This window comes from Tenebrio molitor, chromosome 9, assembly GCF_963966145.1.
Source record: "Tenebrio molitor chromosome 9, icTenMoli1.1, whole genome shotgun sequence".
Taxonomy (NCBI): Eukaryota; Metazoa; Arthropoda; class Insecta; order Coleoptera; family Tenebrionidae; genus Tenebrio; species Tenebrio molitor.
Window position 1 is genome coordinate 6,424,776 of NC_091054.1, and position 11,798 is coordinate 6,436,573.

The window sequence follows — 11,798 nt, forward strand, 5'->3', positions numbered from 1 at the left end:
ATTCAAAGCGTGGTAGGGAAGGACTCAGTGGAGCTCGAAAAAAAAAATTTGCTCTTCCTGAAGAAGATATAAGCACTTTAATTTTGTTCAATACATAGCAGCACAGTGACAAAATTCTATTCTAGCTACGTTGCCGTTCCATTTTTAAGAAAAATTACAAAAATTTAAGATTTTTTTACTCCAAAGTAAAGCTATTCAAAAAATTGTTTTACGTTATTATTTTCAATAAACACTGAACTTTTCAGCCTGTATTTGAAGAAAACGCACTTCAAAGAGTCCATCTTCAGACCAATGTATCTTTGTGAAGGAAGTCCCGATTTTTTTTTATTTCCATATTTGGACTACTGAAGTCCCCTGCAACGCTCTGAATTCGGAATTCGCGAATTTTGAGACACCCTGTATATAAAAAAAACGAATTAAGTGGGAAGCGAGCTGACTCAAAGCAATCAACAAAAATCCCTTTGACGACAGAAAAACCTCCACAAATCGGAATTCCAAGGACTAGGTGTTACCGATTCCAGAAATTAATTAAAGAGCTTTTACATTATTTATCAGAGAGACTGATTTCATTCTTCCATATAAGAAGTCGAGATTGAATTGGTAAACGGAAAACGTCTGAAATGAATTCGTTTGAGCCGCATCTACAAGCTCGTCGCGTTAAATCTGCATAGAAAATTAATAAATAGGATAAAATGACAGAAGGGTTGATGGAAATCGAAATTAACCCTGTCGCAACAGGAAATCTTGCGGCTAATAGAAAACGTGATTGTTTGAGGCAACCTCCAGTTGCCGTGGTAATTCTTGCGCAAATATTCTGTTGATAACTGAATAATCAGTATCGGGTCTCGAAGACAAAATCCAGGAAGAGTTGCTTTTATCATAACGCGATCCCTCGGAGTTGCGTTCCTTATCAACAAGATGTCGGTCTAGTTCACGTCGACCTTTTTGATGGATGTTTTAATAAAAAGCCAGAAAACACATCCAGCCCTCCTTTAAAAATGTAAATTCTTTTATTTCAGGAAAGAAACGAGATTCCAGATATGGGGACGGTGGAGTGAGAATTTATATAAATGGTCGGTTTAAAAGTAAATCTGGGAAAGCAGCCTGGACCATTCTTAAAGATATTTGTCTCGAGAGAGGGTGGCTGTGAAAAGGATAGGCTTCGGAGATGCGAAGAATTTACGTGTGAAAGACTGTTCGGTTCTCTCTATTCTTCTTCATTTCCTCGAACGCGATGCGGAATAAATTGACTAATTTCAGTTGTGGAGGTTGTTTGTCGACGGCAACGCAAACTAAATTTAAAACGTCGGTCGAGATGGTATCAAAGCTTATCTTGTGATATGAGAAAGTCGCGACTCGAATCATTTTCTTTTCATCTTAAATTATGATAAAGACGTGGAGGCTGCACTGCACACAATGAGACTCGGTTGTTTACTCGGCGAAATGTCACATTTGTTTCACGGAGGGTTAAAAACGCGACAGATGTCCTTATCCAGGATAACGTTTCAACTACCAAAGCACAGCGATCCTTCTTTCACTGATTACATTTAATTATTTATATAAGTTTTACACGCTTCTATCAACACTCGGTATAACCACAGTAATCAATATCCAAATTTTATAAATTAGATTTTTTCAAATACTCTGTATATAGACGTAATTGTGACACACGTTTTGCTTTTTCCGTGTACTTGTAAAATCCAAAAAAAAAAACAATACAAGAAAAAAAATATTTTGAGAGATTCTGTATACAGGGTGTATCCGAAATACGTGTGTTAATTTTAACCTGTGGAAGAATTCACCAATTCATGAAACTTTTCTCTATAACATTTTGCAAAATTCGCAAAAGTTTTTCAAGATTTTTTGCTCCCCAATTTTTACCAAACGAGTCGTTTTGTGTGATTATCTAGTCTCTATTTTTTTTTTTGTAACAGTGAAAATTTTAAATTTGATTATTTTTTTTTATAACAATGTAAGTTTTTTTACATGGGTCCATTTCTATCACAACAGAAAATTTTCGCCCTTCCTATAGGCGGCTTGATGGCTAATTAATTCCAAATTTGAAATAAATTTGTAACGCTTTTTTGTAAAAAATTCAAATAGAAAAAACATTTCATTTATCAAGTTAAAATTAACACACGCATTTTAGACACACTCTGTATATAAGGTAAATACTTATTTTGTAAATTGAGTTACCCTGTATCTTCGTACAAAATTTGAAACAGATCAACGTAATTGCTTTTTCTGTTACTCTCAGAACAACCTGTATATAAAATAGCGTATTTCATGTTAGTATATAGGGTGTAAATCATATTTGGTTCGGTCCAGTTTTTTCCAACTTGTGCAATAACGGCAGTAACAATAACTTTTTACCATTAGAAAATTTTACTCCACAAAAACATTTTTTGGAAAAATAGAAAGTAATATACCTAGCCACCAAAAAAATTCAACAATTCTTGACACTCTCTGTATGCATGAAATATACGCTTGTTTTGTAAAATCAGTACTCCTGTACTTTTGTACAGAATTAAAAGAATAATGTGACGGTTAGAACACTCTGTATACTTTAAAAATAAAATTGTATACGACATGTCAGTATACAGTGTGTCAAACTTCATTTTACTTTTTTCCAAGTTAGAGCTTGAAGAGTGATTCCAGAGAATAACGACGTTGACGAGATTTTTTTTGCAGTAGAAATTTTTTTGGGAAATTTAAAAAAAATAGAAAGAAAAATCACAGGTACAGCCTTATTTGCACTTTATTTCATTAAGAATTAACCTTTTACACATTGCCATCTTTAAAAAATAATCAGAGTCTTGATTTAAACCATGTAATGGGTGGCCTCATGTTCAAGATGTTGCTCGTACCCATGATGCTCATGGTAGATCTTGACCTCGTGGAAGTACGAGTTGGGGATGTCGTAGAACACTTGTTCCCAGTAGACTGGACGATCGAAGGGATAGCCCATTGGGTAAGAGTCAACGTACTGCATACCAGACCCGACCATTGGTACGGTCGTGTGGGTCTTGTACGGCAGCTGCTTGCTGACCATCACGTAGAACTGATAGGTCATACCACCGCGAGATCCCATTGGCAGCATGTATCTGTCAGAAAAATTAGTACCTGCTGGGCGTACCTTGGACAAGACTCACCTTTGTGGGTAGCCGTACCAGAACTGGTCGTGGTGGAACTGGAAGCTGTGGCTCTGGTCGTGGACGCCGAAGGCCTTTTGGTACAACTCGTAGTAGGAAGTCCTGTCGTGCATGTAGTTGTAGATCTCGTGCGAATCTCTGCTGATGATGTTGTCACCAGCTTTGAGCTTGTAGACGAAGTGGTCGAACTGGACGAAGTTCATCCAGTTGTCGGTCAGATTGATGAAGCGTCCGTACTCGTCGTACTTGGGTCCTAGGAAGACTTTGACAACGGCGTCGGTTTCCCTGTCGGAATTGACGTAAATCTTGTAGGTGAAGGGTTTGTGGTTGAGACGCTGTTGGGCAACTTGTACTTTGAAGCTATCCTGGACGAATTCCTGAGGAGTGACGTAAACAGCATTGCTCAAGTCGGCGTAGAAGTAGTCGAAGTAGGTGACGAGAGAGTCAAATTCGACATTCTTCACTTCAACACCTTGGTACATCAAGTCGTGCTCGTTGTAATAATGCTTATGGTTCGCCTGGTACCTGATGAAGTACGACAACAGCTTCTTGTAGAGTTGGTAGAAAGCAGGATCCCGGAGAGAAGTTTCAAAGTGTTCAAGAGCCGAAGGGTGGAGCTTGAAATAGGTCAAAGGTTGTTGGGAGTAGCCGAGCAAGTGACGGGCGAACACTTGGAAGGCGCCGTAGTAGTGATAGTAGGGAGAGTCTGGATTACCCTCGATCAGATTGCCCAAAATATTCAAACCATGATGAGAGAACAACTCGACTGTTTGACCAGATTCCTGCAACACTACCATCAACCCAAACCTAAATACCCTGAATTAGTTTCTTACAGTGTGCGCATATCCGCTGTCGATGACGTCATGAATCCTCCTTTCGAAGTCCTTGACGTAAGAGTAGCTGTTGGCGTACTTGTTGAAGCCGTACTTCTGGCCGTAGTTGTAGAAGTACTCGTAGAGATGAGCATAGTTGGGCCTTGTGGGGAAGTGGAGACCATTGGGATAACAGAGCGATGGGTAGTACCCAGTTTCGAAAGGAACTTCCCAGTCGAAGTTTTCAATTTCGCCAAAACCATGAGACAGACGTTCCAGGTAGTACCGAGCCAAGATTTGTTGGTACATGTAGTAGAAGGCCTCACCACGGTTGTCGTACTTCAGATTGAATTCCTCGCCGCTCATCCAGAAGGGATAGTACAAGTTGTAGTAATAGTAGAAAGAGTTGAGACCGACATCTTCCATGTAGTACGAAAGGGACTGCTCCGGGTGCAAGTTGAGATAATGCCCGGAGTAGTTGGCGTAGATGATCTTGTCATTATACTCAGAACCCTGCTGGCCAGAGTACATCTGCTTGTAGTACTGCGCCTTCTTGATCACCTCAGTACTGTAGAAGTAGTGCGGGTAGATCTCGTAGATCGGAGGCAGAGAGAAGTAGTAAGTGTCAGGACGGTGGATCAAGGCGACAGACAACGAGTACATGAACATGCCTTCGTTGATATGGTTCCTGGCCCAAACGGCAGTGGTGTAGAAGGTCTCGTAGTCGTTGGCATAGTAGAACAACTTGAACAAGGCGACGGCTTGTTTCAAGTGTTCTCCATGGAACACGGAGAAGATCTCGCCCCTCGGGAGAAGCTTACCGTACTGCCAGTACTTGTAGAACTGTTCGACTACTTCAGGTTTCTAAACAACACACTCCTCAACACAAATTCACTCGACCAAGTGGTACTTACGGAATAGGCAGCAACGTTCTTGGACAAATGGTAGTTGTGGGCGATTTCTACGTGATCCTTGTAATAGCTGGGTTGGTTGATGTATTTGAACAGGCGCCACACATCTTTCTGCTTCTGTGCGTAATTGGTGGAGTCTTAAGACTCCAAATTACAGTTTGAAATGATTTATTTGGATTAGACTTACGGACTGAAACAGCAGAGACGGCGCAAAGGCCGGCGAGCAATGCTACCAAGATGAGTCTCATGTTTGTGGTCGAGCAACCAACGAGAATGATTCAGAATCGATTTTTTTACCTTATATATTCAAATATTAACCTTTTCCAATAACATTTCTGACCTCACAGATTGCTGTACCTAGGGAAGATAATCGCGTGCGCGTAACGACAATGTAGTTATTTTTGTATCGATGTTTTGATTGGATTTTCACAACTTGGAATATTTCTATACGTTTTAATCGTCAACAATTATTGTAATTAGGTATAAATATTTTTCAATTAAAATGTTTAATCTACGGAGCCGACAGTTGGACAGTGGCTTAAAAAATAAAACAAATAAAAATGCACTTGATAATGATAAGGTTACGTTGCAAAATTTGTTATTTCATTTTTTATATTTGTGGATATCATAATTGTGATGCTTAAAATAATCATTTTTTCTAATGAGATTATTAAATAGTACAAGGTTGGAATCGATTTGAAATGAGAAATTTTTTTTTTTGACAAGTTACTTAAGTATGTTTTTAGATTATCAAGAAAAGTCTTAACACTTAATTCTGTTTAGTAAATTTATTTTGTTTATTTTTTTCAAAATAAATGCAGAAGTAAAATAATGTTAACAAATATAGAGCGTTGCAAAAATTTGTGATCAAGTAGGTTGGTGCTTTTGTTTCCGTTAAAGTATGGCGCAGCTTCATCGCCTGTCAAACCATAGATGTTATTTATTCAGCAGCATAGTGTGATTTTTTTTGTAAAGAGATTCTCTGTTTTCTTATTGTTTAATGATGAATTATTTTAAATGAATGTGAGGTTATGTATTTGAAGGAAACGTATCAAAAGGTCTACGTTTGTAAAAAAGAGAGCAAACCACGGCCTCATTCACTACAAACTTTTTTGAAAGCTCGTTATTTGTGATAATGCTTTATAATAAAAAAATGTTTCACTTGAATTTAAAAAAAAAAGTGTGCAATTAATTGACTACATTATGTATGCAATATACTGAGGGTGACTTTATCCCTTTACATTTACATTAAAATACATCATTTTCGCTGGTATTTTTTACTAATTCGATAAATAATAATTTTTAATAAAAAAATAAAAAAAGTGCATCCTGTTAAGACCTGTCAATTTAAAAAAAAGATAACGTGTTATTATGGTAACAAAACTTTTATCAGCTTATTTGCAATAAACATTATTTATTTATTTTTAATGAAGAGTAAACTTACATAATAATTCAAAACATCTGTCATAAATATGTAAATACGATAACGAACAATGAACCCGAAAAATTGCTTTTTACTTTATTAAATTCGCCAATGATTTTTTTTGGATTTATCTATTTTGATAAAAATTTAGGCTTTTTGTAAAATCTGAAAACTTTGACAACCATGAGCTTGAAGCCTTGCAACTTTTGTACATAAATCCTTAAGTAATGTCCTTTACAGGCGAACAACAAAAATCCCTTGGAAACAGTGAGCAATTTGTTAAGGTCACGAAGCGACAACACTTGCTAATATCTCCTTAATTATTGTTACCGATAACCTTAATAAAAATATTCCAAAGTAGGCAGCTATCGAGAATAAACAAATTGATTACGTAAAGAATCTGTATCGTCAGGTCACTTTGGGTTAATATTATTCATATAAAAGGTGTGCAGATCTAAGGCAAATCATTCTCACTTGTTGGTTATACAACAAACATGAGATTCCTTTTGGTAGCTCTACTCGCTGGCGTTTGTGCCGCTTCAGCCGTTTCAGTCCAGAATGGTAAGATTCTCGTTTGGTTTTTTTTTTATGAAAATTAACCACTTCTATGTTTTGCAGAACCTGTGACCAACCCACAGAGGCAGAAGGAGATTTACCGCCTCTTCAAATACATCAATCAACCCAGCTACTACAAGGACCATATAGAAATCGCCGAAAACTACCACTTCTACGAAAACAAAGAGGGCTATTCCGTAAGTTGCACCGTGATTCAGTAAAGTACGGGACTCATCTGTGTCTGTTTAGAAACCTGAAGTTGTTGAAGAGTTCTACAACTACTGGCGTTATGGCAAGGCTCTCAAGAGGGGAGAAATCTTCTCGGCTTTCACCAAGGAACACTTGAAACCAGCCATTGCTCTGTTCAAGCTGTTCTACTATGCCAACAACTGGGAAACCTTCTACAAGACCGCCGTGTGGGCTAGGAACTACGTCAGCGAAGGAATGTTCCTTTACACTTTCTCTGTTGCTTTGGTACACCGTCCGGACACCTACTACTACACCTTGCCCCCAATTTACGAAATCTACCCTTACTACTTCTACAATGCTGAAGTTATCCAAGAGGCGCAGTACTACAAACAGTTGTACAACGGACAAAGTGGCGCTAACTACAACAACAGAGTCATCTTCGCCAACTATTCTGGGTACTACCTCAATCTGAACCCCGAACAGTCGTTGTCCTACTTCACTGAAGACATCGGTGTCAACTCTTTCTACTATTACTACAACTTGTACTATCCCTTCTGGATGAGCGGTGAAGAATTCAGTCTGAAAGCAGACAACCGCGGCGAACTTTTCTACTACATGTACCAACAAATCTTGGCCAGGTACTACTTGGAACGTCTTTCCAACGGTTTCGGCGAAATCAAGACCTTCAACTGGGAAGTTCCTTTGGAAACTGGGTACTACCCATCTCTGGTCTACCCCAACGGTCTCCAGTTCCCAACCAGGCCCAATTTCGCTAAATTGGAAGACTATTTCTACACTTATGGTCAGAAGTACGGCGACAACAGATACGTCTACAGCTACACCTACGTTAAAGACTACGAAAGGAGGATCCGCGATGTCATCGATCTGGGCTACGTCTACACTGTAAGTCAATCATTTTCACTATTTGGTTTCAATTTAACAATCTTCGTTGCAGAAATCTGGCCAGAAAGTTGAATTGTTCAGCAGTGAAGGTCTCGACGTCTTGGGTAACTTGATCGAGTGCTCTATGGACTCTCCTTACTACAAGTTCTACGGAGCTTACCACATGTTTGCTCGCCACTTGTTGGGCTACGCTTACCAACCCTACACCTACCACAAGTCTCAACCTTCCGCTCTTGAACACTTCGAGACCTCGATGCGCGACCCCGCTTTCTACCAGCTCTTCAAGAAAATCATCTATCACTTCTTCAGATTCAAGGCTCAACACTACAAAGCCTACACTATGAAGGATCTGCTCTTCGAAGGTGTCACCGTCAAGAATGTCGAATTCGATCGTCTTGTCACCTATTTCGACAAGTACTACGCCGACTTGACCAACGCTGTCTACGTCACTCCTGAGGAATACGTCCAGGACAACTTCAAGGTGCAAGTTGCCCAGGAACGTCTCAACCACAAGGCCTTCACCTACAAGGTCTACGTCGATGCCAACACTGAAACCGACGCCGTTGTCAAAATCTTCTTGGGACCCAAGTACGACCAGTACGGACGCTACATCAATTTGACTGACAACTGGATGAACTTTGTCCAATTTGACCACTTCGTCTACAAGCTCAAGAGTGGACAGAATGTCATCACCAGGAACTCTCGTCAAATCTACAATTACATCCACGACAGGACCTCTTACTATGAAGTGTACCAGAAGGTAATGGGTGTTAGCGACCAGCTAATCGCCAACTACAAGGAAAGCCAGTTCTGGTTCGGTTTCCCACAAAGGTCGGTACTGACTGTTAGTACTGATCCAGTTTATTACAATGTCAAATTTCAGATTCATGCTGCCAAAGGGATCTTACGGTGGCGTACCTTATCAGTTCTACGTTGTGGTCAGCAAAGTTGTACCATACAAATACCGCAAGACTGACATACCCATGGTGGGTACCGGATCTCAATACGTCGACGGTTACCCAATGGGCTATCCCTTCGACCGTCCAGTTTACTGGGACAAAGTGTTCTTCGACATCCCCAACGCTTACTTCTACGAAACCAAGATCTACCACAGAGATGCTGATGCTGTCAATTACTCTCAACAAGACTACTACTCCAAACAGCAAAACTACCGTGGATCTTACGATTATTCCAAGCAACAAGACTACACCACCCCGCAGTACTACAAACAACAAAATAGACAACAGTACTACGGACAAGCCTACCCCAAGCAAAGCTACTATGGACAACAGTACTCCGCTGGACAAGAGTACGAGTACTAGAGTACTGATCTGTTGTAACAGAAACGCAATGTATTCAGGTTGAATCTCAAAATAAAGTGCACTGATAATTTACCAACGCATTTTTATGTCTATCCCAAAATAACGAGTGTTCAGAAAAAAATATACAGGGTGTCGCAAAATTAACGTATTCCAAGTCGGGGGTCTTGTAGGGAAAAATCTCAGGAATCTCGAAAAAATAAAATAAAAAACATAGGGGGGGTCTTTACAAAGATATATGGGTCTGAAGGTTCAAACATTTCTTGAAAAAACAGCTTTATCTCGAAAAAAAAAGTTTTATTTTTCCAATTTTTGTTCAAAAGGGAAGTACAACATAGCTAGAATATTAATCAGGTACTTTTGAAGAAATATTGGCAACTTTGATATTTTTTTCAAAGTGACAGCAATTTTTACTTGGTCAACAGGATGTCCCCTAGTAAGCCCCGAACTCGGAATACGATAATTTTAAAACACCCTGTATCTTAGGACAAGACGCAGCGCAGAGCACACAGCAGCCACCTCAGTTATTTTTCGGGTTGTTTGATTTTTTTTAACTGTGTTTTCACAAAATTTGGATCGGCTAAAGATGTTAACTAGCATCAGGCTCAATATACAGTGTGAAGTAGTCAATCAAAAGCCACCACAAACGCAATGAAGCGAAAATGAAGCGAAGTTGACTCATTTCTTTCGTTTTATGGTGGGCATCTGAAGAAGCGCTATAAGTGGCACGCCCCTTCTATTTGTCAGATCGATGTAGAAGGACGTGGTAGACTACCGAACTCCATGGCTAACATGATGCTGGCAGTCGTCGCGACGCTTTCCCACTGTTCGCGTTGTCTGTACTCGTCGCATGTGCGCGTCTACGAAGTTTTATTCAAAAACGTGAGTGCAACAAACAGACGACTTACGAACAAAAACTATGGTAACTACCATTCACCTCCTCCCAAAACCACCAAAAAAATATATTTCGAAAAATTTAATTTGGTAGAAATAGTTGGAAAACTTTCGCAAAAAAGCTGCGAGCAGGATTTGTCGTCCTTTCAAGATTCTTACACCAAAATTTTTAACTCTGGGGGGGACAATTTAATTTCGAGTGCGTCGCGGATCGTATTAGAAATGGTGGATGCGCCGGGTTGGGATCTGCATCGGTGATTATTACCCCTAACAAGGTCACCGTTGCGTAATTTCTCGCTACCCCACTGATTGGCAAAGAACGAAGAGAGGTAATCTCTCCGTCTTATAAATAATTCATGTTCAATTGTTGAGTGCGGTTTGATGTTCGTCGAAATGAAACTGGAAAAAAATGTAGGAGCGAAGATGTCGTTGCGATACGATTGTGTGCAGGAAAAGTGTCCATTCTGCACCGATAAAACCCAATGGGAAGTGCATGAATTATGAATCGATGACCGAAATAACGAATCGATACGAAGCGCTCAAATAAGTGTAGTGGACGGTTTAGGGGGCATTATCGGGGATTGGATGGAGATAGCCGGCTCCTTTAAAATAAAAATGTCGCCGACTTTCGTGTCGATTTACGCTGGCGGTGTTTTATCGTTTCGTATTTGTCAGGAGGACCAAGAAATACAGTCAATTTTGACGGTGGGGTTGGTTCGTCGACTAACAGATGTTTGGATAAGGTGAACGATGTTGAGGGAAATTTGCATTTAGAGTGCATTCTCGGGGAAAATATTGTGCAAATGTAGAAAGCGAGATTAATCAAAGAGATTTTAATCTGGAATTATCTGGACAGACACTAGTCTACAATTGTTGTCATTTCTTGCCGTCAAGCTTCTGTACAGCAGATGATGTTTGAAAATTTTTACTATTTTTGAGTTTGCAAAAGAATCATTGATTGGAAAATGATCAATTAGATTAATCTAAATCGTGTGATGTATGACATAACATCTTAAAATTTTATTTTATATTCGGCGTAGTACAGTTCGGAATACTGTTTCTGTTCCAAAACTAATTTACCAATTTTTAAACGTTCTTAAATTAACCAATAAAGATATCTACGACTAGATTCTGTTCTTAAAATAGTGGTTCACAATTTTTTACAAACCAATTAGTGATACAATTCCAATTAAAAATATATGAAATGAATGAAATTTTGTTGGGAAAAATATAATGAATACAATTATTGCCGGAACGTTATAGATGTGGATTGGGGACTTGTCGTTAAGTTGGCACTACCAGGAAAAGTAACTATGCGCGCTTATAAGGTATTTGGAATTTATGACAAGACTCCACACTAACGTACAGTTCAATCATAAGTTTTAAGCGACCTTGAGTTTTACAATCCACATCTAAAATGTTTTTACTATATTTTCAAAATGTTATTAGAAATATTTTTTTATTTAGTTTCAAATAAAAAATGCCAGCTTTAATTATTTAAGAAAAAATCCGATCCAGTTCAAATCAATATTTATTGTTAGGTCTGTTAGAAATAAATTAATTTTCTCAAAAATGTTGAATAAATTTCTAATATTTCATTCAAATACGCCAACAAATGCATTAGAAACTATTTTATTTTG

At 38.8% G+C, this 11,798-nt stretch overlaps 2 protein-coding genes across 2 annotated transcripts; one reads left to right on the forward strand and one right to left on the reverse strand.

Annotated features, from left to right (window-relative positions):
• Window positions 1-2,740: 2,740 nt before the first annotated feature.
• On the reverse strand, window positions 2,741-5,223 carry LOC138137710 (hexamerin-like). Its single transcript, XM_069057236.1, has 5 exons — window positions 5,063-5,223; window positions 4,879-5,012; window positions 3,986-4,828; window positions 3,153-3,934; window positions 2,741-3,104 (listed from the first exon to the last, which is right to left on the reverse strand). Exons 1-5 carry the CDS (start codon window positions 5,121-5,123, stop codon window positions 2,822-2,824), a joined length of 2,103 nt encoding a protein of 700 aa, XP_068913337.1. The 5' UTR covers window positions 5,124-5,223; the 3' UTR covers window positions 2,741-2,821.
• Window positions 5,224-6,700: 1,477 nt separating this feature from the next.
• LOC138137707 (hexamerin-1.1-like) lies at window positions 6,701-9,339 on the forward strand. The gene is made up of 5 exons (XM_069057233.1): window positions 6,701-6,859; window positions 6,917-7,050; window positions 7,103-7,945; window positions 7,998-8,776; window positions 8,829-9,339. Exons 1-5 carry the CDS (start codon window positions 6,793-6,795, stop codon window positions 9,265-9,267), a joined length of 2,262 nt encoding a protein of 753 aa, XP_068913334.1. The 5' UTR covers window positions 6,701-6,792; the 3' UTR covers window positions 9,268-9,339.
• The last annotated feature ends 2,459 nt before the right edge of the window (window positions 9,340-11,798 follow it).

Coding starts and splice junctions, on each gene's coding strand:
- LOC138137710 (XM_069057236.1), bottom strand. CDS start 5,123: ATGAGACTCATCTTGGTAGCATTGCTCGCCGGCCTTTGCGCCGTCTCT. Junction 4,829..4,878: donor AGAACGTTGCTGCCTATTCC/GTAAGTACCACT, acceptor TGTGTTGTTTAG/AAACCTGAAGTAGTCGAACA. Junction 3,935..3,985: donor ACAGCGGATATGCGCACACT/GTAAGAAACTAA, acceptor GTAGTGTTGCAG/GAATCTGGTCAAACAGTCGA.
- LOC138137707 (XM_069057233.1), top strand. CDS start 6,793: ATGAGATTCCTTTTGGTAGCTCTACTCGCTGGCGTTTGTGCCGCTTCA. Junction 7,051..7,102: donor AAAACAAAGAGGGCTATTCC/GTAAGTTGCACC, acceptor GTGTCTGTTTAG/AAACCTGAAGTTGTTGAAGA. Junction 8,777..8,828: donor TGGTTCGGTTTCCCACAAAG/GTCGGTACTGAC, acceptor GTCAAATTTCAG/ATTCATGCTGCCAAAGGGAT.